At 37.9% G+C, this 27101-nt stretch overlaps 1 protein-coding gene across 1 annotated transcript in view; it reads right to left on the bottom strand.

The window, feature by feature from the left end:
- The window catches only part of GRIP1 (glutamate receptor interacting protein 1), a 613176-nt gene that overhangs the window by 116767 nt on the left and 469308 nt on the right, over positions 1-27101 (bottom strand). The window contains exons 3-6 of the mRNA XM_045553418.1: positions 15614-15749; positions 13256-13401; positions 4651-4734; positions 1193-1268 (exon numbers count right to left, since the gene is read on the bottom strand). Of these exons, the coding sequence (XP_045409374.1) occupies positions 1193-1268; positions 4651-4734; positions 13256-13401; positions 15614-15749 (442 nt within the window). The remainder of the gene's footprint in view (positions 1-1192; positions 1269-4650; positions 4735-13255; positions 13402-15613; positions 15750-27101) is intronic.

Below are 27101 nucleotides of genomic sequence, written 5' to 3'. Positions count from 1 at the left end.
CAGAATTTCTGCCTGTGTTATCCTCTGCAAAGGTACAACATATACTTTAGCACAGGTGAGAAACCCATGTTTTCCTATTTGCATATTCTATGTGAGCTATCCTCTTTCTTAAAAGTGAGCTCATGGTGTGAGCTTTCAAGGAAAATAAACGTGAGTTCCTCTCCCAGTTCTTGCACTTACTTGCTGGCAAGTCATTTAATCATACGGGGCTTGTTTTTCCATCTATAACTGTGGCTAAAAATACTCCATTGAGAGGGTGGTTGTAAGGATGATGTCTGCCAAGCACTTAGCACAGTTTTGGTCACATAATAAGTGCTTAATCAATAGTAGATATTATTGTTCTTTCTACCTCTCAACAAAAGAATTTAATGTTTACCCTGGTCTGGACAGAGAGAGACAAGAGTAGTCAGTCCATTTGCCCTCTACCCCTCAGCAGTATCTAACGGCAGCAGTTGTGTTCCCCCATCATTATGTAGTAGACTTTTGCTGTGGGAAACTAATACAGAGATAAATATCTCCAGAAACACCTAAATTGTGAGTTTACTTGGGACACCAGACGGTTTATGATAGGAAAGCTGAAGGCTCTTATCTTTCACATATTCATTTTTAGCAAGGAAGAGAAATGTAGGAAAGAGAAGACTCTAGAGGCTGATAAAATTCCTTCCATTTTATTAAAAGTCACTCCCATTCTGGCCTACATAGTCACCATCAAAAGGTAATACTAATAATGATAAGGATGATGCTGATGGCAAAAGTCTCATCGCCCCACCTATCTTGCCAGGTTGGCAGAGTAGCGAGTGGGGATGCGTTTCAAGTGTCTGCCTCAAAAGAGCCAGCTGCCTTCTCTAAGTGCCAACCCTATGAAAGCCCCTGCAAGGCATCATCTATCTCTAATCTTTAATAAAACTGAACAATCCTCAAAGGTAGGTATTATCATCTCCATTTCCAGTGGAGGAAATGGAGCTCAAAACTAAGTCACTTGACAAAGATAGAGTTAGTAAGTATGGATCTGGAGGCAAACCTTATTTTTGTTCTGATTCCACAGCCCAAACTCGTTCAGTTTTGACATTCTAACGTATATACTTCATGCCTATCTTTTACCATGAAATTTCTAATTCATCAACTTCTATGCCAAAGCCCCCCGCTTTATTTATTCTATCTTGGATAGTGACACAGAAAGACAAAGTTTTACCTGTCAGCAGGCCCTCCAGGACGAACACACGTTATCACAACTGGACGAGATTTATTTCTGTCATCATGTGCTCCCCCTAGCAAAGAAAAGGGATACGGCTTAAAAATGTTTTCATTGTTGCCATTAAAAAATTTCACTTACAAAATGCCAGCTGAGAAATGCCACACTTGATGTATGGAGGGAAATACGTAAAATTTTCCTTGAGGCATGTAATAGCCTTAAAGGTCTTACTCATTCTATTAATGTACAGGATATATATTTGAAGTCACCATTTCTCCACCTTTCAGTAAATGTATGGCTGCAACAAGGGAATACATAAAACAGTCAACAACGGGTAGGGCAAGAGGATGAACTGATCACAACAAGTACTGGCCCAATTAGAAGAGCTGCCAATTAAACAAACTGCAGATGTGTACGCCTAGTGCCAATCAACCTGAGCTAAAATGTAGGTGAGTAGGTCTACCTGACCTAAAGGAGGCAAAACCTAAAGTAAAAAACAAACAAACAAACAAACAAACAAACAAAAGAAAGCAAGAAAAAATTCAGGTGAACAAAGTGGTCCCCATTATAAGTAGGATGTTCAAACGATTGGGGCAAATTTGGAAAATCGTGTCAGGCCAGTTGCAATGCTTAAATGGGGATATTACTTTTCTGTAAAAAAAAAAAAAATTCTCCCCAAGAATTCTTAGAAACAGACCCTTCAAGATGAAAGGTAATTTATTGTAAATCTCTTTTTAATCCACAACTCTTTTGTATGATTTCCTTAATCTGTGCTCCCTCAGCTCCCACTTGAAATCCACCAGTGCTGCCCTGCTTATTAGATTTGAGGCTGATCACACCACATCTGGACACGTAGGGGTCTTAGAAAGCTCTTCCTAGTGTTTAACTGATATCTGCCATCCTTCAACTTTTATCCACTGGACTTTGCTCTACTGTCTAGAGCAGTAAAACAAAAATCTATGCTCTCTTCTACAAAAAAGTTTTTCTGAAAGTTGAAAATGGAGATTATACATCTGCTAAGTCTCATCTTCTTAAGGCTGAACATTCCCAGGTTCCTTAACTATTCTTCACGTGACTCGATTTCCTTGTACATCACCCTCCTCCTGGCTGCCCATCTGGGTGGTCTCTAGTTTGCCAGTATCTGATAGATATGAATGCTATTGTCAACTATTACTTCCTTAGTGTTTGCCTGGTAGAATAGACTGATACTTCCCAAACTTGGCACAGGTAGGGAGGTCAACTTAAGGAATCTAGCCTCAGAGAAAAATTAAAAGGCATTCACCATTTCTGATGAAGGTAAATGCTTCCTTTGTGCTCACTTCTGTTACAAGTGATTCATTCAGTCTAGGTGACGGGTAAAAGCTGCATTTCAGTATTTTATTCTTTGATTCAGTTCAATGGCTTCTTTAAAAATTCCTCTTTACTTAAAATTGGAAATCCACTGCTCTCTCAGAAAAAAATTTTAAAATGAAAATCATGACACTAAGTTATATCAAATGCTGACTCATATTTATGTAAATACTATTAAGTAACTTCTCTTTTGCAAGATGTTCATAAAAGGATAGGTTTGCTTTTCCCTAGAAGGGGCATTGAAAAATGGGGGCTGAAGACAGCAAGAAACCTTTCCATAATTTTGATTTACAAGTCCAAATTTAAATACATAACAGTGAGTGCATGTTAAAGTGTGAGATAATTCTAAATTTCTTGATATGTGGCATTTTATCATTATTTCTAATGAAACAAGTTTGTGTGTGATTCAATTAGGTTCTCGAAATTGAGAGTAACAAGACAAAACAGAGATCACTCAGAGACCAGTGATATTCTTGGCTGCATATTAATATTAACTGGGCTGCTTTTTGAAAATATCAATGCCAGGGTCACAGTGCAGACCAAATCTGAATATCAGGCAACATATGTTAAATGAGCAAACCTACCTACAATTTTAGAGTTGAGAATGACCAGATGGAGAAGGTTTCCTTGTCCAAAGTGAAAAGCAACTTAGTGGCAGAGAGCTTTTCCTATTAGCCAAACCCACCTCCTTTGGCTCAGTGGAAAGGAATTAACTGAAATTTAGTTCTCCAAGGCTTAGGCCAGAATGTCATTTTTCATTTAGTGCAATGTGCCATTTTTGGAAAGTCAAAGTTTTAGAATCTGTGACTTAATAGCATTAGAAATATAATCCTACTCATTAGCTAAAAGCTAATTATAATGTTCAAAGTTCCCTTCTAACATGTTAAGAAGAAATTCTCCAATATGAAATTAATATGATCCATCTGCAATAACGTCCTCCTTTCTCCTGATGGTCCTGCTATTCTCCATTGTTCTAAGTTTAGCTCAAGTCCCATCTACACCAAAATGTCTTTTCTGCCATGCTAATTTTTACCCACAGTACTTTCTCATTCTAATTAACCCATGATTCTTAAGGGATGGGTAGTGACTGCCTTTTGAGAAGAAAAACCTCCAGTTGAGCCTCAAACTGATCTAAAAATTTAAATCCTTTACTTGATTCTCATTGAGAAATTATACCAAATTTCATAAACTTTATGTTCAACCAACATGTTAAGGAAGTTATTTAAAGCCTACAAAAATGTGGTCCAGAAGTCTGTACAAGTGAACATATCTCTTTTATTCTTTGATGCATGTATATTTATTAAGATGCTTAATTCTAACTAATGCTTTAAAAATTTGTAGAATTTTGACTCTGGTGAAGTACAAAATGTTATAGGTGAAAAAAAAAATCAAGAAATGTGAAATATTAAAAAATTCCTGATGCTTGAGTAGCTTCCCATGGAACCTCATTGTCATACTAGGAATTTGAGAGTTGTTAATGAGGCTTAGTCTTTAAGGCGTGAAGTTGTTCATAAGAAAAACAAAATAATAAAAGCTAGAATTACACCTTAGAATCAATGGTTTTATAGACAAGTTGGAGTCACCTGAAATCTTTATTATCAGTGCCATCCTGTAATATGACGAATTGAGTTTATGAACATAGGTACCTAAGAGATTAGATTACCTTCAATCCATTTTTAGAAAGCTACAATAACAAAATGTATTTTAGGAGAAATTAATTTAAACAAAGTTGCTTCATCCTAGCGTATTAAATCAAATCAAGCTGTACTCGTCAACATTTTTGATTCAGTGATAAAGTATAAAAGGAAAGGCAAAAGACACGTTGAAAAGTGACAAAGCAGTAGGATGACTGAATTGACAAGGTTTATAAACAGTAGTTTCTTGCTATGTATTAATGAACCAAAAAAGAAAGCTACATCATTTGGATTCCACTTTGATTCTTACTCATTGTTTTATTTACTTAAAGAACAGGTGCAGATATTAAAAGGTGACTTTACACAATGGAAACATCAGTTTTTTTGTGGATGACTTTCTAGTTTACTCCCAATATTACACTGGCAAATTTTCCAGGAGTATCTGATGGTTCATATTTTCTAATCACCACCTACCTCGTATTACAAAACCAAAGGTATTGCCTTCTTTATGTAACGTGACTTCCACTGTTCGGAAAATAACACTTGATCCTTGTACGGCTGAATAGAAGAAAGAAAGAGAGAAATATAAATTTTAAATAATAATAACATTTCTAAATTTTTCAATGTGGCATAAAATACTACAGATCCCTGTTGCAAATAATTTGTTTTGAGTAATAAAAAAGAAATAATTTATTTTCAAAGAAAATACTAGAAAAAATAATCATAATGGCATGCAGATACCATAAAATAGTCATCTGTATAAATGACTCATGTAGGTCCAACTGGAACCAAAATCATAGCTAGTTTCTTTTCTCTCTACCCAGTTTCAAGATAGAGGGCAATATTTATATTATTTAAACTCCACATAATGAGAGAGACAATATTTATATGATAAATGCAATTGCTTTCCCTTTGTAAAAATGCAAAAACTATGGTTTTTGTAAAACTTATAAAATAATTTCTGTGTTTATTTTTACTTCTGCAGCTGGTATAGGAAGAAAAAGTATTGTTTTCAGATTACAATCAATAATTAGGCTGATGCTAATAGATATTCTGATATATAAATAGCTATCAAACAAAGACATCAGTAACCCAAATGAAACTTGGGTAAAATAAATTCTAAGTACATTCAAAATATTATTACTGAGAAAATAAAGATTGACTTATGTTTACTTGATACATCATCCTCATGTTGTGTTTGCCCAATTAATTGCTCTCATTTCACAAAATGAAATTGCGTGGCCATTATGCAATCTCTAATTACACTACATACCTGTATGAGGGCATATGGTGTATGAAGGTATAGTCACTAAAATATTCTGCAAGACTGCTTTTGAGAACATGGTGAGTAATGTGATTGTCTATTTCTGTACGATTTCTACATTAAACACAAAATTTCTAAAAATTAGTATTTTATAGTTGTGAATACAGGGATGTTTTTAATCATGGAGACAGAAAAACTCTGTAAGGTATAGAAGTAGACCATTTCAGACCCTTATTTTGACTTTGTACAGTGATATCTAATGATCTAATGCCATATTCATTATCAATCATAGATGTTTTACATTGTTACTAGATCTTGAAGTTTATTAAATAAAACTAACAACAAGAAACATATAGGCAGAATTCAAAGGAAGCTATTAAAAAAACTTTTCTTGCCATTTACAGAAACAGCAACTAGTTTTAATTAGGCTTTAATAACAATTATTTTTAATTATAAAAAATTTAGAACCCTCAAAGGAATAGACATGGTTATGAAAAGGACACATTTAAATTCATAAAACTGCACACTATCGGCTGGGACATAAAGTACAATAAGAATTTGGATCTGCTGAAAAACAACATAAACCTACAGCTGAACAAATGTTTTGGTATACTGCTGATTTAATTAAATGTCATATTTTTGCTATCAGGGGAATTTCAGCTTATTCTCATCAACTAGGACCAGTACATACAAACAGCTGAAAATGTTGAGGTACAGTTTTAATTAAATGAAAAAAAATTGAGCTCATACCAAATGTTTCTTATTTCCATGACCCAACAAGCCACTTGAAGAAATTGGTTAAGAAAATTATCTTTTTATTCTATTGGTAAGTGACGAAAGGAAAGACTATGGAGAGAAATAATTAATGAGCATCTACTGTGTACCCAGAATTCTCAAAGTGGTTTACAAATATTATTTCATTTTATCATTAAATCAACTTTTAATTATATACAACTGAATTCTAATTCTGGGCCACCTGTCCTTGTTGACTGGGTATCTGCTATGGGAATGCAAAGTAGTGCAATTTTAATTTTGCTTTAGCTAAATCTTGCTGACTACAAAATCTTATAATCAAATCTAAAGTCAATGTAAAGACCTTGGATTATCTACAGCTTTAGATTATCTACACTATTGCTCTCTATCATTTACAAAGATAAATGTGAATGCTGGCTGCATTTTAATATAATTAATGAAATTGATTTGGTCTTTATAGTTTTTATTTGCATGATTGGCTCTGGGCGACTGGGTTTTCACACTCGGTACCAGACATCCTGCATTACCATGTAAATTTTACTCAATACTTCATACATGTGTATGTGCATACAAAGATCCAATTCAGGGGCTTACCCAAAGAATTAAAGGGCTAGGTAGAAACCAATTTCACAATTCAAAAATACTCCTCCTCTGTATTTTAGTTGTACTGTTGTCCCTTGTTTCATTATGTGAATCTCCATGTACTTTTATCTAGTAATTTTCCTCTGGTGGATTATATTTTTCTAAATTACATACTCCTTGCCTGCCTCCCTACCTCCTACCTCGGTAGAAGTTGTGGACTTTCCCACCTCATCATGCTGCTCTTGCCCATGTGATTTGCTTTTGCACTGGGATGTTAAGAGATGCAAGCAGAGGCTGGAAATGCACTCATGTGACTGCGCTTTTCCTCCTTTCCCTCTGCCATTGCCACAGAAAGCTTCCTCTGGGTCACTGCTGCTCCTTCAGACTGAATCCCAAAATGACTCAGGTGGAGGAGACCTGAGACTGACTGACTCCATCATCATCATCATCATCACCATCACCATCACCACCACCTATCACCTGTCTACCTATTTTAGAATTGAGAAGAAAGACTGTTATAGTGACATGCTTTAACACATTTACGTGAGTTAAAAAAATGACTCCTTTTCATAGAAAGCTGGTCTGATTTAGCTGATAGTTTAACAGCCTTTGCCAATCAGATTACATGGCAGACTTTTTTTGAATTTTAATAATTTACTCTATTTAATCTAATCTAATATATCCCAAATATTATCATTTTAATGTGTACTCAATATTAGCAACACTGTTAATGACATCTTTTTTCTTTTTTTATACAAAGGCTTTGAAATTCGGTGCATACTGTACGCTTACAGCACATCTCATTTCCAATTAGCTACACTGCAATTGCTCAATAGCCACATAAGGCCAGTGGCTACTGTACTGGGCAGCACAGCTCTACACTTTTGCTGACATGCCAGTCTTTCCTTTGTGTTGACTGAGAGACTGAATACACAGATGGACAATGGCCAGGACATACAGGATAATAAACTCTGGTCCACATAAGAAGCCCTGCAAGCTAACCCACGACTTCTGCAGCAATTGGTCCAGAATGGTTAGGACTTGGTCAATAACCACCAGTTTCTCTATCCCTCCCCACTCTGTCCTTCCAACTCAGGACCAAGCTCTCCAATTACATGAGACACTCTCCTTCCAGTCAGCCGCCTCCAGCTTCATATGCCAACAGCCTCCCATCAAAGCATACCTGGAGCCTTCTCCTTTCTTTACCATAAAGCTTTCCCACTCCCCTGCTTGCCTTTCAGTCTTTGTCAAACAAGGGATGGCAGCTGACTACATGCTGTAGCATGCTCTGAATAAATAGCCTCTGTTTGCTACCATGTGTGTGATCTTGGGCTATTTCACTAGGACTAGAGCTTCACTTGCAATCATGTGAAAATTCTTCCTTAAATTTGAAAACCCAAATATGCGAGCTCCATATGTGAGCGGAGAGGAGAGAGGGTGGTGCAGGGAGGGTGCATTTGATCCAGGTGATATGGGGTAGAGCGGCTACGTTTTCCTGGAAGCACGCTCACTGAGGCTTTTTCAATAAACCACTTTCAGGCAGTGGCAGACAAATGTTCACCAAGATTAAAGCAGAATGTGGCATCGTGCTGTTGGGACCCAAGAAAATGGCCCTCCCTTCTCTGTGCTCAGAGGACAGATGCTTTCCACCATGGAGAGGAAGCAGGGCTTGATATTCCTGGGTTTCTCACAGTCCATTTCCCACTCTGTCACCTGAGCCTGAAGAGACAGTGTAAAGCTCTCTGAAGAATACTGACTGGTGGCTGAGGGTTTTAGGAGGAGCAGGCAAGATGTCCGCCCCATGTGTGGGATTAGCACTTCATTTTTGACTAAAACTAAAATGGGGAGAAAGCCCAAAGGAAAAGGCAAGGGCAGACATTTTTTATTCAATGAGATAAATCTGCAGTTTAAAGTTTGAATGGAAACAGATTTAAAAACATATAAAATAAACACCATGCCAGAAATTGTATCCTTTCTAACTATTTACGCTTATGATAATTTTAAGTGTTAACTAAAAAATGGATGAGAATTATTTAACATTTCAAAATTCTTTATAGGTTATGTGACAAAAAATTTGAAGGCACTCCTCTAGACCAACTTTTAATATATAAATATCTAAGACAAAGATTGGTAGCATTCTCTCTAAATGCAGTCTTAAAGCATCACAGAATTTTAAAGTCAAAAAGAACTTTAGGGCTTATGCAGACCAATCATTTCATTTTCATAAAGAAACTGAATCCCAGAAAAGTGTCTTGCCCAAGGTCAAACTTCAATTTTTCCTCTATTGGGTCTCTCTGCCTCCCTCCCTCTCCCTCTCTCTCTCACACACACACACACACACACACTCCTTCCTCCAGTTCTTTCTGAACTTGAGTTAGCTGAGCCTGTTCTTTCTGAACTTGAGTTAGCTGAGCCTCAAATGGCTGTGATCTTGAGAGAGCTACCAGTCTTGGCCTTGGACGGCTTATCTGTTAGCAGCTGTGGGTGGCCCGTTTCTGCTCTAGCTGTCTGAGCTAAGTGAAGGGGAAGCTTATTAATCCCTCAATCTCCCTGTATTCCAAGATCTTATTAATTTCTCCAAACATAATAGAAAGAGACAGAGCTCATCCTTAGAGAAGAGACATCATCTTTCCAAATTCCATAATAAAAATTGACAGTTTTGCATTTATAAATATTCTTTCTCCATTTCCATCAGCTTTATTGTGTGAGGAAGAAAAAGCTCATACTCTTTAATCACCCAGTCATGATAGGTTTTAACTACTAAACATTTCTGATACCAATCTTCTCTTTAACTTTACTAATGCTATATTTAATCAGGATATCACTTTTCTTTTAGAAAATTGCAATAGCCTTTTGGTTTATAACCTCTAGTCTATTTCGTATTTGGCCTCCTAAAATGATATATCTAAGAACTCAGAGCTAATGATGCTGTTCCCCAGTTTAAAAGGCTTTAAGGGCTCCTTACTGCCCACTTGATGCCAAGCTCCATCAACATGGCTTAAAAGGCCCCGTTTGGTTCCTGTTTACCTCACTGGCCTCATCCCTCTCCAAGCCCTCTCTGACTTCCCCTTTGTGCTCCAGCAGCCGCAATCTGTTGCAGTTTAACCCGTGCACTGGGCTGTCCTCTCACCTCCTTGCTGTACCCTTTGCCTGGAATGTGCCTCTTTCTCCTTGACCGGCACTGCCTCCTCCAAGTCTTCCCAGAAACCCCCAGCTCTGAATCACCCATAACGCTGGGCACATCTTCACTACTGGCGTTCCCCTGAAAACTAAACTAAGAGTTCCTTTTAGGAAGAAGTTATGTTTTATTGATATTCATGTCCCCAGTAGAATAAAAATGCATAATCAAGGAGCATTAGCTCTAGACATCTAGTTTCTCTTGCCTTTCTGGCAATAGTTCGAGCTAGTGATTTCAAAGCAAACTGGCTCTTTTAAAGTTCAAGAAGACACAGTACTTTCTGTGTAATAATGTAATAATGGCTAACATTATTAGTTGCTTACCAAATACATGATAATGGTCTAAATAATGATTTCATGATTATCCTGTAACTACTGTTGCCATGTTGCAGATGAAGAAACCTAAGGCTCAGAGAACTTAAATAACGTGCTCAAGGTTGGAGAGCTAGAAATGGGCAAAGCTGCCATTTAACGAGTGACACAGCCCAAGCTCTCAACGCTCTATTGTACTGCCTACACTTGATGAAAATGAAAAACACTGTAGCAAGGTTTTTGAAGTCTTAAATTGATTTTGTTGCAAAATGACTACTAGATTTTCAGTGTTAGATTTTATGTTCCTAATAAGAACTTGTGATTGGTTATGTGCACTGAGTGCTCTGATCTGGTGACCACGTTTCAAATACCATCTATATTTTCATTACTCTCAATTTTACATTCTCAGTCCAGATCTTTCTCCCAAACCCTAAACCATACCTCTAGCTCTTGACATTTCCTCTTGTATGTCAAATAGGCACCTTCTGATCTTCCCCCCACCAATCGGCTCTCCCCACATTCTTACCTAGCCCCGTTAATGGCTACTCTATCCTTCCAGTTGCTTAGGCTCAAAGCCTTGGGGTTATCCTTGGCTCCTCTATTTTTGCACAACCCATATCAAATGCGTTAGGAAATCCTGTTGGCTCTACCTTCAAAATATGCCCAGAATCTGATGGCTTTTCACCATCTCCACCACCACCTCTCACATGGACCACTGCAGTAGCTCCCAACTCATCTCCTAGCTTCTACCCTGGCCCCCTGCAGCCAGACAGACCCTTTGAAAACGTAAATCAGATCCTATTACTCGTTTGTCCCAAACCACCCAGTGGCTTCCTGTATCATTCAGAGCGAAACCTCACATCTTCCCAATGGCCTGCAAGAATAACCCCACCACCTTACTGTTCTAACCTCATTTCCTAATTCTCTTCCTGTTCATTCTACTCCAGCCACACTGGCCTTCTTGATGTTTCCAAAACAATCCCAGGTATACTCCTGCCTTTTGGTCTTAGAACTGCTGTTCCTTCTTCCTGGAACTTTCTTCCCCCAGAAATCCATACATCCAACTCTCTCATCTCCTGCAGGCCATTGAGTAGTATCACCTTCTCAGTGAAGCTGTTCCTACCCACCTTATTTAAAATTGCAGTCCCATCCTGAACCCAGCATTCCCAGTCCCTCTCCTTGCTCTGCTTTCTTTTTCCTTTAGTATTTATGGGCCATACTATATAATATGTTTATTTATTAGGATTTTATTTTATTATCTGTCTTCCCCTGTTACAATGTAAACACCACTGATATACCCCAAGCTCCTGGTACATAGTGGTGGCTGGAACATAATAAATGCTTAATAAGTCATTGCTGAATGAATGATTACCAACTCTTCATAATCAATCTGAGTTCTTACCAGTATGAAGAACAGAGAGCTTTCCCAGAGTAGTATCTATGTTAAAAGCTAATAATCGAAAAGGTGGTGCCAGAACAGCATAGCTTTAATGCAGGGCAGCAATCATAGGTAGATGTTACAATAAATAAGCACATGGACTTTGAAATCAGAAAGCATGGTTCAGATACTGACTTTGCAGCCTACTAATTTGGGAAAAATAATCAACTTAATTAAGCCTCTAAAATGAGAAAAATAATGGTAATAATGCTGATCTTTTAGTGTTGATTGATTTATTATTTATCAAAAACTTCTGTAGTGCCAGGCACTGCTCTAAGTGTTACACAAATACTAACTCAGGTCTCATGACAAATCTATGAGTAAGAACTAACATCGTTTCCATTTTACAGATGTGGAAGCTGAGTCATACAAGGCTTAAGTAACTTTCCCAAAGGCAGGTAGCTAGTGTAAGGTGAAGCTGGGATTTGAACCTGGCTGTTTGACACTAACGTTTGTCTCTGCTCTGCTGACCCTCCCTGTGGTGAGGATTAAATAAATAAAACTAAGTCAAGTTCTTTATGATGCCAGACATTTTGTAAGCAATCAAAATATATTGGCTACTCTTATTATTACTATTATTCCTTGACAAGAATGTGTTCTGAAGCTTACTTTCATGCTTCAGAAATGAACATATCTATACAAGAGTCAATATAAAACATGCGAGATATGCTTTTGCTAAACCTAGTCACTAAGTACAAAGCCTGCATGGTTCTTAGCGCGTAGATCTTACAAATAGGTTGACTGTTTATTAAAATATCTTAAGTGGCAAATATAATGTTCACAGATCATCTTAATGGAACACGGGCCCTATATAATTTCACTGACACCTATGCTCTTTTAAATTCTTCCTGAGTGGGCTACAAGTTTTTCAGTTTAATTAATTTTTAAATATCAAGAAATTCTGACATTCCTGTAATGAGATATTCATGGCAAAGGGAAAAAATTAAGAAGCTGATTACTTTAGGAAAAAATGTGGTGCCGCTGTTCTGCCCATGGGTTGTGATTTCAGTAGTCACCCCTCATCTGTGGTTTTACTTTCCGTGGTTTCAGTTATCCACGGCCCGAAAATATTAAATGGCAAATTCCAGAAATAAACTATTCATAAGTTTTAAATCGCATGCTGTTATGAGCAGCATGATGAAATCTCACATAATCTACTCCATCCCAATGTGGTCAAGGAACCACCTCTTCATCCAGTGCATCCACACTGTCTACACTACCTGCCTGTTAGCCACTTAGTGGCTGTCCTGTTCTCAGATTGACCCTCTTGGTTTTTCAGTGCTGGTGTTCAAGAAGCCCTTATTTTACTTAATAATGGCCCCAAAGCACAAGAGTAATGATGCTAGTATATTGTTATAATTGCTCCATTTTATTAGTAGTATCATTATTAAGCTCTTACCATGCCTAATTTATAGAGTAAACTGTATCATAGGTGTGAGGTATAGGAAAAAAACCAGAGTATCTATAGAGTTTGGTACTATCCTTGGTTTCAGGCATCCACTGGGGGTCTTAGACTGTATCCCCCACAGATAAAGGGGGCTACTATAACTTACAAACTGGCGGAAGCTCGTACTCCACTTCAAGAACCACTCTTTCCCCGACATTCTTCAGCAAGCTGATGATCTCATCATGGCGGAATTTGGCGAGGTTGATCCCATTCACGGCTTTGATGTAGTCCCCTACATCCAGCTGGTCACTTCTGCAAAACAGACAATGTCGCTTCAGTGGACCCATCCTCTCCGCAGGCCAGTCTGATGCCCTTTTCCGTTTCCCCTTCATGAATAAGCATGCAGTCCCACTGGGCCCACGTAGCAGACATCCCCGCCTCCCAGGAGATGGCTGGCCCTGAAGGTGGGAGCCAGCCATGGGCAGACGAGTCAAAAGATCCCTTCACTCCTGCTGTCTGTGATACCTTGGAAGCCTTGCTCTGGGTCTGCTGCTGTCTCTGATTTTGTCCTAACCTTTTGCCTCTTTTATTTTTAAAAGCACCGTAAAACAAAATAAAGAGAAACGTTTATTTTAGTTGCTTTGCCCTAAAAAGTTGGCGTTGGATCCGTATCCTAGACATGCTAGGTCTTTTTTCCTCATTCCTTCTCATTTTTGCTGCCTGCCTTTTGCACATTTCACAGCTTCTAATATCTTCGCTGGGAGTTTGTCCAGGACTAAGGAAAGGGTCAGCTTATTTTGTTGTTTATTGCTTACAGCAGGATGGATAAAAAGGGTATTGGTGAAGAAGAAATTACAGAGCAAGTGTTGGGTTTCAGTAACATTCTCATCTGTGTTTACCACCATAGAACTTCCGCTGCTCCTGGGCTGTTAGTCAGACCCTACTTCTAAACCAAGAGCAGGTAGCAAGACCAATAATAGGAGTTAGAACTCCTGCCAGTGATAAGGACCTTCGATAACATTTTCTCCCCAAATAGAAGCAGCTAATGCATTTATTTTATATAATCCAGTTCCAATCATTCTTCCTTCAGAGAGCGTCCTAGTCGACTGCAGCCCGCAGCACGGGCGGTGGCTCAGTGGCTCGTACCTCAGGTCTGCTGACGCTCGCAGCACCCTCACTGCCTAGTGCTCCGCGATGACTCCTGTGTTGTTGCTGTTTACTATCAAGCAAGGCCATTGTTCCTCTCAAACCTTTCATGTTTTTTATATCTTATCTCCCCCAATAGATTATAACCCCTGAAGGGCAAGGACTTTATCTTTAATTATTTTGATTTATTCCCTGTAAGATGGTAGTGCCTTATTGAATATTTGGTCATTTTTAGTACTCAATATAACTGGCCCAGCACTACTTTTAATTACAGCATTAATACAACTGACAATGACAGCCCTCCGCTCCTTCCATTCACACTTGCTTCAAGGGCTAGACACGAAGGAGCCTGGAGAGAGGATGCCCTAGCATCGTGGACTGGCCGTGACTCATATAAAAGAAAGGCTGTGGGTGCGGAAAAAAGTCTTAAAAGCCTATAAAGCGGACTGCAGTGCTTGCGTTCACATCAACCTCTCTTACAAACAACACCTTCCGATCATGGAGCAAGTGACTGGATTAAGCTTATAAATTGTACAAATAGGCTGATCATTAAAAGTAATCACCATTTTGGGTGACACTCTATAAAGCAAAAACTCTAAAATTTAATTTGGAATTATGTGGTCAAGAATACTGGTGTCCAGGATTTAAGGTACATTATCCTCACTTTTAATGAAACCTGATCATTCCATCTCTTCTTTCTTAGGTAAATTTAGAATGTATCGGTGCAGCAAGCTCACCCCTGACCTGCATCCAGGACATTTTGCCTTTGGCAATGACTAGTGCAATTTGCAATTCTTGGAAAGAAGGGCAGGTGAGGCCTCCTCCTCTAAGCCTTCTGTCCTTTCAGAAACCATCTCTTTGTCTTGGTGAAAAGGAAAATCTCACAAGTAGGAAACTAGAGAAGATGCGGGACAAAGAAAACTTTTTCTTGGAAACTGAAGGCTGGGTCCCCACTCTTCCCAGGCTAGGCTTGTCCCTCTGTGGCTGTGCCCCCGTATACGTTCTAGGCTAGGTCCTCTGTTCCACATGGAGATAATCAGAGTTTCTCATCTCCACTGCAGCTTATCTGCTGTTTAGTGGCACATCTGGGGACTAGATCCATCTACGCTTTTAAAAATTAAAAACATTCTGAGGGCCTGGCAGCTCTTGAGATGACACAGGAATCTCCCCAGTGACTTCAGCATAGGCCAGGATAGCCACGCAGGCAGTCCTGGGGAGGAGCTTCTGAGACATGCCCCACTGTGCTTCTGCTGGGATGTGCTGCCCAGCAGATGGCAGCTGTCATTTATTTATTGGTGACCTTTTCTGATGCAGATTTAATTTTTGAATTAATTACACCCAGTCTTTTTTCCCCCAGATTTCCCTGAGAGGCAGTTACCTAGCAGCAATTCCTCCTTGCCGCAGATTAGATACCCTTGGCTTGCCATCCTTATCAATTCCTCCTGATACTGTCAGACCGAGGGTAGTGCCTTCCTTCTTCATCAGCTCAACAACCGTGGAGCCCTTGAATTCCTCTGTTAAAAGAAAAGCATTTGCCTTATTAAATGAGAGTAAAATCACAAATGTCATTTTGTGTGTGGTTAAGTGACTCCTCCCCAGAAACTGTTTCTACTTTTTCTTTTATGAGAACAGATATCTGTGGCCTCTTCCCATTGTAATTTACAGAATATTTCATAAAGATGTGTATGCAGATAAAGCTGAGGCAGACATTCCATTAGAGGTTATTAAAATGGGTACCAGTGGGGCAGTTCATTCTAGGTTGACAATAAATAGTCTCAATTGTCTCATGTACAAATGATAATATCACCCTTTGTTTTCTGCCATTCTCAAGTGATTTTCTAGGTTTCTCTCCTTGTAACTCTAAACAAAACAGTTGAAAATAGTAAAGTAAGGAGTTAGAACAGAATTTTAAATAGTAATACAAATGCGTATAGTTCAGCAGCAGACTCCATGCTCATGGCACATGTCAGCATAGGAAGCCAATGACAGGAAAAGAATGCTTTCTACAGGTTCAAGAAAAATACTATTGACTCTCCACTTTTTTGTCTTTCAAAAAGGAAGTACAGAATAGCCAAAGCAACCGTAAACAAAAAGAACAAAACTGAAGGCATCATATTACCTGGCTTCAAGTTATATTACTAGACTATAGTAACCAAAACAGCATGGTACTGACAGAAAAATAGACACATAGATCAGTGGAACAGAATAGAGAACCCAGAAATAAAACCATATGCCTACAACCAAATGATCCTCAACAAAGCAGACCAGAACATACACTGGAGAAAGGACATACCATTCAATAAATGGCGGTGGGAAAATTGGTTAGCCATATGCAGGAGAATGAAACTGGATCCCTATCTCTCACCATATATAAAAATTAACTCAAGACGGTTTAAGACTTAAATGTAAGACCTGAAACAATACAAATCCTAGGAGAAAGCCTAAGAAAAACCCTCTAGAAACTGGCCTAGGCAAATAATTTATGATTAAGACCCCAAAAGCAAATGCAATAGAATAAAAAATAGACAAATGAGACCTAATTAAACTAAAAAGTTTCTGCAAAGCAAAACAAATAAATCAAAAGAGTTAATGAACAACCTATTGAATGGGAGAAAATATTCATAAACTATGTGCCCAACAAATCACTAATATCCAGAATCTACAAGGAACTCAAACAACTCAGCAAGAAAAAAAACCAAACAACCTCCTTAAAAAGTGAGCAAATGCCATCCTTCGAAGTGAGGTATCACAAGAATGGAAGAATAAGCAACACACACACTCGCCATCACACTGGCACTGACTGATCAACACTAAGGTGCTCACACAGTAGTAATATTCTTTGGGGGCAGTGGGTTGGGGGTGGGTAAACTCACAACTGATGAATGTTGAAGGGGGGAAGGGCACGTCTCAAATCATGGTTGGGATGTGGCAAAGTCTTAATATGTAACCAAAACGTTTGTACCCCCATAATTTCATGAAATAAAAAAAAATTTTTAAAAAGTGGGCAAATGACATGAACAGACATTTTTCAAAAGAAGATACATAAATGGCCAAAAAACATACAAAAAATGCTCAATATCACTAATCATCAGGGAAATGCAAATTAAAACCATAATGAGATATCCTATTCCAATTAGAATGGCCATTATTAAGTCAAAAAAATAGATGTTGGTGAGGATGAGTGAAAAGTGAACATTTTTACACTGTTGGGCATGTAAGTTAGTTCAACCTTTATAGAGATCAGTGTGGAAATTTCTCAAAGAACTAAAAGTAAATCTACCATTCGATTCTGCAATCCCAGTACTGGGTATCTACCCAGAAGAAAAGAAATCATTGTATCAAAAAGACACCTGCACTTATATTTTATTGCAGCACAATTCACAATTGCAAAGCTCTGAAATCAACCTAAGTGCCCAGGAACTGATTAGTGGACTAAGAAAATGTGGTATACGTATACCATGGAGTACTACTCAGCAATAAGAAAGAATGAAATTATGTCTTTTGCAGCAACTTAGATGGACCTGGAGGCCATTATCCAAAGTGAAGTAACTGAGGAATAGAAAGTAAATGCTGTATCTTCTCACTTAAGTGTGAGCTAAGTATGGCTATATAAGGCACACAGAGTGGTATAATCGACATTGGAAACTCAAACAACGGGAAGTTAGGAGGGGATGAGGGATAAAAAATTACCTATGGGACACAGTGTACACTACTCAGGTGATGGGTACATCAAAAGCCCAGACTCCACACCATTATACAGTATATACATGTAACAGAATTCAACTTGTACCCCCTAAATCTATCACAATTAAAAAAAAGTACAATGGCTCATGTCATTCTTGCAGTATATGTTACAGTATGGCAAGGCAGAGTTGGTCCTTAATATTTCTGGGTAACTGCCATAAATCTCTCATTCTCTACTTATAAAATTTAAAAATCTTACGGATCTTGTGGGGATAGTATCTATACACCAAGAGGGAACACAAATATTTTGATTTTAGGCAAAACAGAAGGCAGGACGACTAAAAGAATATCCTTCCTTTCAGAAATAAAAATGAGTAGAGTCAATATTTACCTATCCAGAGGTTAATCATGATAAATACTGTTTTATTATAAAATTCTCTGTGATGTTATTCCCCACTCTGCATACACACTTTCTGAGTAGGAATAGGGAAAATTGTCCAATTTTCCAACTCCTCCTGAACTGGGTTATGAATTTCAGAGGTGATGAACTTATAGAACACCAAAGACTCACATTCATATGAACAAACTAACTTGCTTTTTCAAAGTCAAATAAAAAAAGATCATTTGCATACCTTGGCCCTTTCCTTAATTACATATACAATTAATTATAATTTCAAATATCTCTATGAATGCTTATCATAAAGGGTTTTTAATTGTTGTTGCTAGTATATTATTCCACTGGCCAGTGAAAAAATCAAATCATGTTAGGTAAGGAAATAATCTCTCATCTGAGAGAGGACTTGGGGACAGGAGGCAAGGTGTGGCAGACCACTCATTTCCTCAGCCATGTAGAGAATGTCACTCAAGGAAGCAGTTTCAAGATTGCCAGTTCCTGTGACTTTAGAACCCTAGCACATACCATCACTGAAAGCCTGCCTTTTCAAAATTTTTTTTATTTTTAGAGACAGGATCTTGCTCTGTTGTCCAGGCGGGAGGCTGGAGTGTGGTGGCACCATCAGAGCTCACAGCAACCTCAAACTCCTGGGCTCAAGTGATCCTCCCACCTCAGCCTCCTGAGTAGCTGGGACCATAGGCGCAGGCCACTGCTTCTGGCTTAGAAGCCTACTTTTTCACGGCTGTCTCTGACACTATACATATGAGTTGTTATTGCCTCTTAAAGTAGAAACCAAGGAAGGGTCTTTGAGTGTGTATGATATCAGATTCATTTGCTACATTTTGTATGAAAGACCAAATAAAAATTAAAATTCAAGAATCAAAAGCCGGCCATGCTCAGTGGCTCATGCCTGTCATCCCAGCACTTTGGGAGGCCAATGGCAACATAGCAGGAACCCATCTCTACAAAAAAATTTTTTTTAAATAGCCAGGCACGATGGTGTGCACTTTTAATTCTAGCTACTTGGGAGGCTGAGGCAGGAGGATGGCTTGAGCCCAGGAGTTTGAGGTTACAGTGAACTATGATGGCACCACTGTACTTTCGCCTGGGCAACAGAGCAACACTCTGTCTCAATAAACAAACAAACAAAAATACAAATATTCTTAAAGTACATAAAAGTACAGGACTTTTTACATCACTTACCAGAAGCTTTGGCAACAAAAGCCTATCACTGTGAATATTTCACCTGTGCCCCTTAAAACAAACAAAAAAAAAAACAACCCCCAGAAATCCCACGAAAACATACATAGGCCCAACTGATATTTGAAGACATCAGCTCAATGAACAACTCCTATAAATCCTTGTTGGCAAAAGGTTAGGTATAAAGTATTTAAAATAAAGTTAATTAAGTAACTCAAATGACAAAAATGATGGTGACCATTCATATTACAGAGATGTAATGTGCCCCCAAATTTTGCCCAAAAAAAGATTCTTTGCATCTTTTTTAAATATGCAGAGTGGTCCTGTATATTTAATCATTTGATCATAGATCTTTATTTCTAGAGTTGGAAGCATAGTCTTTTAAGTGCCTGTCTTAAAGGTCAGTCAGAAATTCACAAAGAAGCAACTTGAAATAATAATACCGGGCATGTGAGAGGTAAGTTTCAATTCATAAAAACTTTACTCCTACTCAGGTTTTCCAGGACATGCTTCCTGCATAAAAATGGGATACCAGTACACAGGTACAGCCTTGTGGGAGGTGGACAACGTCATTTTTTCCAGAAGGAACCCAGGTCCTTCAAGACTTCTGGCTGAATCTTGAAAATCTAGAAAAGCTCAATTCCTTTAGTTTCATTTGATCTTTGTTAAAATGTAAGTCTATTATCTGGCTATTTTTTAAACCATTAATAGTTAATTACTCTCTCATTTAAAAATATCTCAAATATTTTTCTAAGAGCTATTTTTAACAATGTAAAAGAAAGAAAATATTCATGCATCAGTTAATTGAGTAATTTGTGCATTCATTGATTCAAGCATTTATTGAATGCCTACTATGAGCCAAACAATAAAACTCTTAAGATGGAAAAAGTTAAGGCCATTATCCTCAAGATGCTTGCTCATAGCCTAGTCACAAAGGCAAAGTCACAAACTGCCAGTTTAAGTCCTGAGGAAGGCAGCCACAGAGGAGCCAGTCCTGGCAACAGTGTAAAACAAAGGCTTGAGGTTCCAAATGCAACATCTATTTCACAGTTTGTCTTCTGTCCTATCTGCTGTACTTATCGACCAGGATTAGCTGAGCAGAGCAGACCAAAGAAGGAATATAAATTAGGCAAAAGTCAGGAGTAAAGATAGAACGTTGTTGCAAGAAAATTTGCTGAATCACAAGAATGTTAACTACCAATAAGTATCCCTGGTCTCTGAAGGATTGACTAAATCTTTAATGGGTGTTTCTGAAGGGGGGTGGGAGAGAAGCAGCAGTCTGGAGAGGGAGGAACCTTCTTCTGGAGTTTGCTTTCTGCTAACTTGCAATCTCCACTTGACTAATCAATCATTTTGTGTCTTTTTTGGTGTTTAATGTCTGCATAATGACCTAATGGCAAAGAGAAATGAAGACAGATGCATTCATTTGCATGAGTTCACTTATATATCATGGCTTACTGAACAAACACTGCAGTAAAACAGCAGTACTTGGGCAAGTCAATACGTACTGACAATTTCTTTCTTTTGTGATTTGAATTGCAAATATCCCTCCCCAAATTAAGAGGACCTTGTAGCAAGCATTGTAGTCTTCAAATTAGCAAGCAGCACAGGGAACAGATGATGTCCAAGTATCGAGGAAAGAGATGGTTCTGGTTTGGATGTTTTCCTTAATCACCATATTTAATTATGTTAGAAAATAAATTGCAGGTTTACATTTACACCATTACTTATTCAACATAACCAGCAAGAATCCCACTGATAGAATGGGATTTAATTGTTTGCTGTTTTTCTCTGGGTTTGTAATTCAATCTTTTTAATTACTGAACTCCAAAAAGTTTTAAGAAAGTAATAATGATGCTTAGTGAAAACAAATTATGAAAAAGTTCTTACAAACAAATAAGGAAATTTAAAAACACAGAAGGTTGCAAAATTACTATGCAGAAAACCTTTTCCTTTATATAGATAAAACATAGCCAGTTAGAGGTTATCATAGAAAACCCTATTTACGATAACCAAAAGGTAAAATTCTTAGGGAAAAAAACTCCCAAAATGTGCAAGATCTATATGAAAAAAACTTTAAAGCACTTCTGAAGGAGACAAGATCAGAATAAATGGAAAGGCATCCCATTCATTCATTCAATAAAAATCGAGCACTTATTATGGGCAAAGCAATGTTCTAGGCATTGGTGATACATCACTGAACAAATGGATAAAACCCTTGCCATCCAGAAACTAATATTCCAGTGGGTAGCATAATTTAACATCAAAAGTGTGTCAATTCTCCCCAAATTAATCTATAAAGTTAACAGTATTAATAAAAGTGCCAATAGAATTTTTTTTGGCACAAGATATATTTTATATTATTGCAAAAATGGAACATGTATCCTTGCAAAGATTCTGTAAAAAACTGTGTTCCCAAAGTATGTGAGCTTGATGTTTGACATTGCTATGAAAGAACATAGAGAACCTGCCCAGGAAGCCTCCCTGGAGGTGGTGATGGAATTATGACTGGACATCACACCACCAATCACACCTCCCATGCAAGAGACTGTGAAAAGAACTAGACCCCTGGAAGCAGGGACCTGGGGTGGGGAGGCTGGCAAAGTCCTCAGTGTTTGCCTCCCAAAATTGGTCAGAGTCTGGACCTGCTTGGACATACAAAACACCAAAACATAAAAACCCCAAACAAATAAAAAAACAAAAAAAGAAAAGAAGTATCATAGGCACAGGGCATTGAGAACCCATATCAGACTATCTCATTGTTTTCTAAAGCTGTTTTGCATAGGATAAAGGTCCAGCATAATGACCTTGGTCTGGTCTGTACACCCCTCGTGTCTGGAAATTCTTGTCTCATTGCTTGTTCAGAAAGTGTAGTTAGGCTTAGACAGAAAAGGGGCATTTACCCCTAATTTTTGCCAGGTCCCTAAAATCCAAGAGCTAAATGAACAGGAAATGACAACGCAGACAATTGTAATAAAAGTTTCTGAAAGAGGGAAGGCAGACATAAGTGATAATTGTAACAGTGAGTGATAAGGGCTCTGACAAGAGTAAATAAAGGGCAATAGTGGCACAGGTGGGAGGGTCCCTAATCAGTGTGCACAGGCAGCGTTCTGGATAGCTCCTTCCAGGAGTTATTCCTGAGCTGTCTTAAAGATAGCCTTGGCAAGGCATGTGGAGAAACGAGAGGTGTTAAAGGCAAAGGAATAACAAATGGTGGGAGATTACGTGGGTTCTGGGGAAAGCAAGTCCTATAGTTCAATTTAGTTTTCTCTACGCTAGCTGCAAGTTAGAATTACCTGAGGAGCTTTTAAAATACTGATGCCTGGGCCACCCCAGACCAGTTGAATCAGATATGCACTAATGGGACAATTTTAAAAAAATTAAACTTTTAATTTTGAGATAACTATAGATTCACATACAGTTGAAGAAAAGAACATAGAGATTCCTTGTACCCTAGTTGTTTGCTGAATACAAGGTTTGGAGATATTTTCTCACCATCTGTAGATTTTCTTTTCATCTTAACGAGGTCTTAACATAGAGCAAACATTTTTAATTTTGATGAAGTCAAATTGATACATTTTTCCTTTATTGGATCATGGTTTTGTCAAGTCTAGGAACTTTTGGCTAAACTCTAGATCCTGAAAATTTTCTATTATGTTTTTCCTACAGTTTCTAAATAATTCCTACAGTTTTCATAATATTATGGTTTATATTTAAGGCTGTGATCCATTTTTTGAGTAATTTTTTATATAGGGTTTGAGAATTTGGTTAAAGTTCTGTTTTTTTCTTTCTTCCCCTCCTTTTTTTTTGGCCTACAGATATCCAATTACTCCAGCACCATTTGTTGAATAGGCTACTTTCCCTCTATTGAATTGCTTTTGCATCTTGTCAAAAACCAGCTTAGCATAGTTGTGTGAGTCTGTAATAAAGCAGTAAAGTAATAAAGACTGTGTGGCATATTTTCTGGGTCCTCTGTTTTGTCCCACTCCTCCCTCAATGCCACACAGTCTTCATTACTGAAGAAAGTATATAATTCATTTTGAAATTGGGCAGACTGACTCTATTTTTCTTTTGAAAAATTATTCCTTTGCCTTTCCATATAAATTTTGGAATAATCTTGTCTATAGTTACAAAATATTTTGCTGGAATTGTGGTAGGATTTGTATTAAACCTGTCTATCAGTTTAGAAAGAATTAATATCTTTACTATGATGAATCTTTCAGTCCATAACCATGGTTTTATCTCTCTAATTATTTAGAACTTCTATAATTTTTTTAATCAGCTTTTATAGTTTTCAGTATGTAAGTTCTGTATATGTTTTGTTAGTTTTACATCTAAGTATTTCACTTTTTGGAACAATTGTAAATGGCATTTATTATTAATTTTAATGTACATATATTCATTGCTAGTATATAGATATACAATTGATTTTTGTGTATTTACCTTGTATTCTGTGCTCTTGATGAACTCACTAGTTCTGGGAATGTTTTCTTCTTTGTGAATTCTTTAGGTTTTCTATATAGACAATCATGTCATCTATCTGCAAATAGGGACAGTTTTATGTCTTTATTTTTAATCTATATACCTTTCTGGCTGAAATTCCAGTGTGATGATGAATAAGAGTGGTGAGGCCAGGTGCAGTGGCTCACACCTGTAATCCTAGCACTCTGGGAGGCCGAGGTGTGGGAGGACTACTTGAGCTCAGGAGTTGGAGACCAGCCTGAGCAAGAGTGAGACCTTATCTCTACCAAAAAGAAAAAGAAAAAAAAAAAGAGAGAAATAAAAAAAACCCCAAAATATTAAAACAAAAAGGAGTGGTAAGAGTGAACATCGTTACCTTATTCCTATGTTATGGAGAAAGCATTCAGTGTTTCATCATTAAGTATTATGCTAGCTGTATGTTTTTTGTAGATATTCTTTATAAAGTCGAGGAAGTTCCCCTCTGTTCCTATTTTTATGAGTTTTTTTTTGTCATAAATGGGTTTGAAGTTTGTCAAAGATTTTTGCATTTTTTTTTTGTTATTTTTTTGAGACAGAGGTTGCATTGAGCTATGATGACACCACTGCCCTATAGCCTGGGTGACAGAGCAATACTGTCAAAAGAAAGGAAAGGAAAGGAAAGGAAAGGAAAGGAAAGGAAAGGAAAGGAAAGGAAAGGAAAGGAAAGGAAAGGAAAGGAAAGGAAAGGAAAGGAAAGGAAAGGAAAGGAAAGGAAAGGAAAGGAAAGGAAAGGAAAGGAAAGGAAAGGAAAGGAAGAAGGAAGGAAGGAAGGAAGGAAGGAAGGAAGGAAGGAAGGAAGGAAGGAAGGAAGGAAGGAAGGAAGAAATACACTATTGATGAAAACTCCATACCATAAGCCACAGATTTTGAAATGCTGGTGTCAGAGATAGTGTTTTGTTCCCTGCTGTATCGTCAGTGTCTAGGATGGTGCCTGGATCATTAGCAGGTGCTCCCTGGTAACATCAGTCCCAACCCAGGGAATTATGACGGGGTGGTGAGCACTGGCTCGTGGCCAGCAGAATTATTGCAGGATGGTACAGAAGCAACATTGTAAAGGAGCAGAACTCGCACAGGAGCTGACAGTTATTTCCCTGAGCTTACTTGGTTGATTATTTTTACCCACGCCTTAGCCAGGGGATCGGGGCCCACACCAGAATACTCTAGTTACATCTGTGTACTACTGTGGAAGAATATCATTGCTCACACTACGGTTTTATCCGTAGATTACTTTTAGTGGTGCCACCGGGAAGTTCATCCCCCTCAGGAAATAAACAGATGCTTTTTCCAATACTCATTTCAAACTCCTCCTAACATCCCCTGGTTCAGCAAAGCTGTGGGGATCAAAGCCGGGTTTCTGTGATGAATTGCGGCATTTTTCACTCTCCCCGCTTGCCACCCACACTAGCAGAGAGGTCTTTGGGCACTTTCCACCTCTGTGTAGTGACATGAGGGATGTACTAGAATTTTTCTCATCCCCTAGGAGTCTGAGCATAAATTAGATGGGCGCCAGGGATGTACACCTCATAAATATTACCTGGCACAAATATTCATGTGAAACAAAATTATGATAGGTATTTATCTTATGCAGTGATGCGGAGGAATGGATTCATATCTGTATGTTGCTTGGAGCACTTCAAAAGAAAGGGGATATACAATACACAATAACAAATATAAAAATCTGTGACCTCTGAAAGTATGTGATATACATCAAGATTTTTCAAAACAAATAGATAGCACAGAGATACTGACTGTCTTTTTGGTATAACTGATTCAGATATCATGTGTCTCCTAAAGCATTAAGTTAAAAAAAATCACTGCTTATAAAATATGGCAATACTAGAATTCTTTCAGCTTTCCACTTCTCCAAAATCAGTTATTTAATTGTCAAATTTTTCTATTAAGCTTTCCAATGTCACAACTTATTAACAAGTTACTTAGTTTTTCTGGATCTTAGTTTCCTTATCTTTAAAATTGGGATAACAGTATCTACCCTATGGGGTGTGGTGAAGGTTAAGTGATAAAATTCTTTTAAGGAACTTATAATAGTACCTGCCACATAGTAAGTGTTCAATATATGTTAGCCCTGGTGTTATTATTATCTTTACTGTTATTATTTGGATGTTGGAAAATTCCAGGTATGTAGATTGCCAATCTTCTGTATTTTGATTATTATAAGACAAAACAATTAGCAGTGATTTTTAACTGTTGGTGGAGTCAAAGACTACTTTGAGAATCTAATGAAAGTGGTAAGCCCTCATCCCAGAAACATGGGAATTCATGGGACACCCTCCATCCCAGGATCTATCCATGTACCCTACTTAAGAAACCCTGACCTAGAGGATCAGATTTGAACAATGTAACAATCAAAGAACATCCTACGCTAGGATGACTGTAATTTGTGTGCACATCAGGTAGGGATCGTGGAATAGTGATTAATGCCCAAATCTATCAGTCAGATATTCCTATGTAGTCATTTAATATTATATTTTAAATGAAATCATGATGTAAGATATCAGAAACAGGAAGTGGCTCACCTCAGTGAAACCTCCCCTCTTTCTGAGCACATTGGCCCGAGTGGTAGACATTCAGATGTAAGAATCTACAAGGACCAGAAAATGGCACTGGGGAGAAGACCTAGTGATTACACTGGCTTCAAGAGCACCAGTTTTCCTTTGGGAAAACTCTCCATCTGTAACTTTTACTTATAATCAGTTGTAAGCATATTTTCAAAATTGTTGACATGATTCAAAACTGGATTTTCCAAGTTAAACTTGGAATTACTTAAGTAATTGGCACAGCTAACTTTGAAATACCCTGATCTTCAATGTTCCCTTGGAGAAGTTAACTACATTCTTAAAGCTACTTATGGACTGTTTTGATCCAAAAATATTTTTGAACATCTAAGACTGTGCTATAGGTTAATATTTCAGAGACCAACAATCACTGCCTCTACCTTTCTGCAGTTCACATTCTACATATTTAAGAGACAAATACCTATACTAATGATTTCAACAAAGTATGGTTAGTCCACAGTATGGCCTGAGAGCCTGAAAGAGAATAACTGCTCAACCTGAGGTCCCAGGAAAGT

This window comes from Lemur catta, chromosome 6 (genome assembly GCF_020740605.2).
Source record: "Lemur catta isolate mLemCat1 chromosome 6, mLemCat1.pri, whole genome shotgun sequence".
Classification (NCBI taxonomy): Eukaryota; Metazoa; Chordata; class Mammalia; order Primates; family Lemuridae; genus Lemur; species Lemur catta.
The sequence above is the reverse complement of the archived record's forward strand: the minus strand, read 5'-3'. Positions and strand labels throughout refer to the sequence as shown.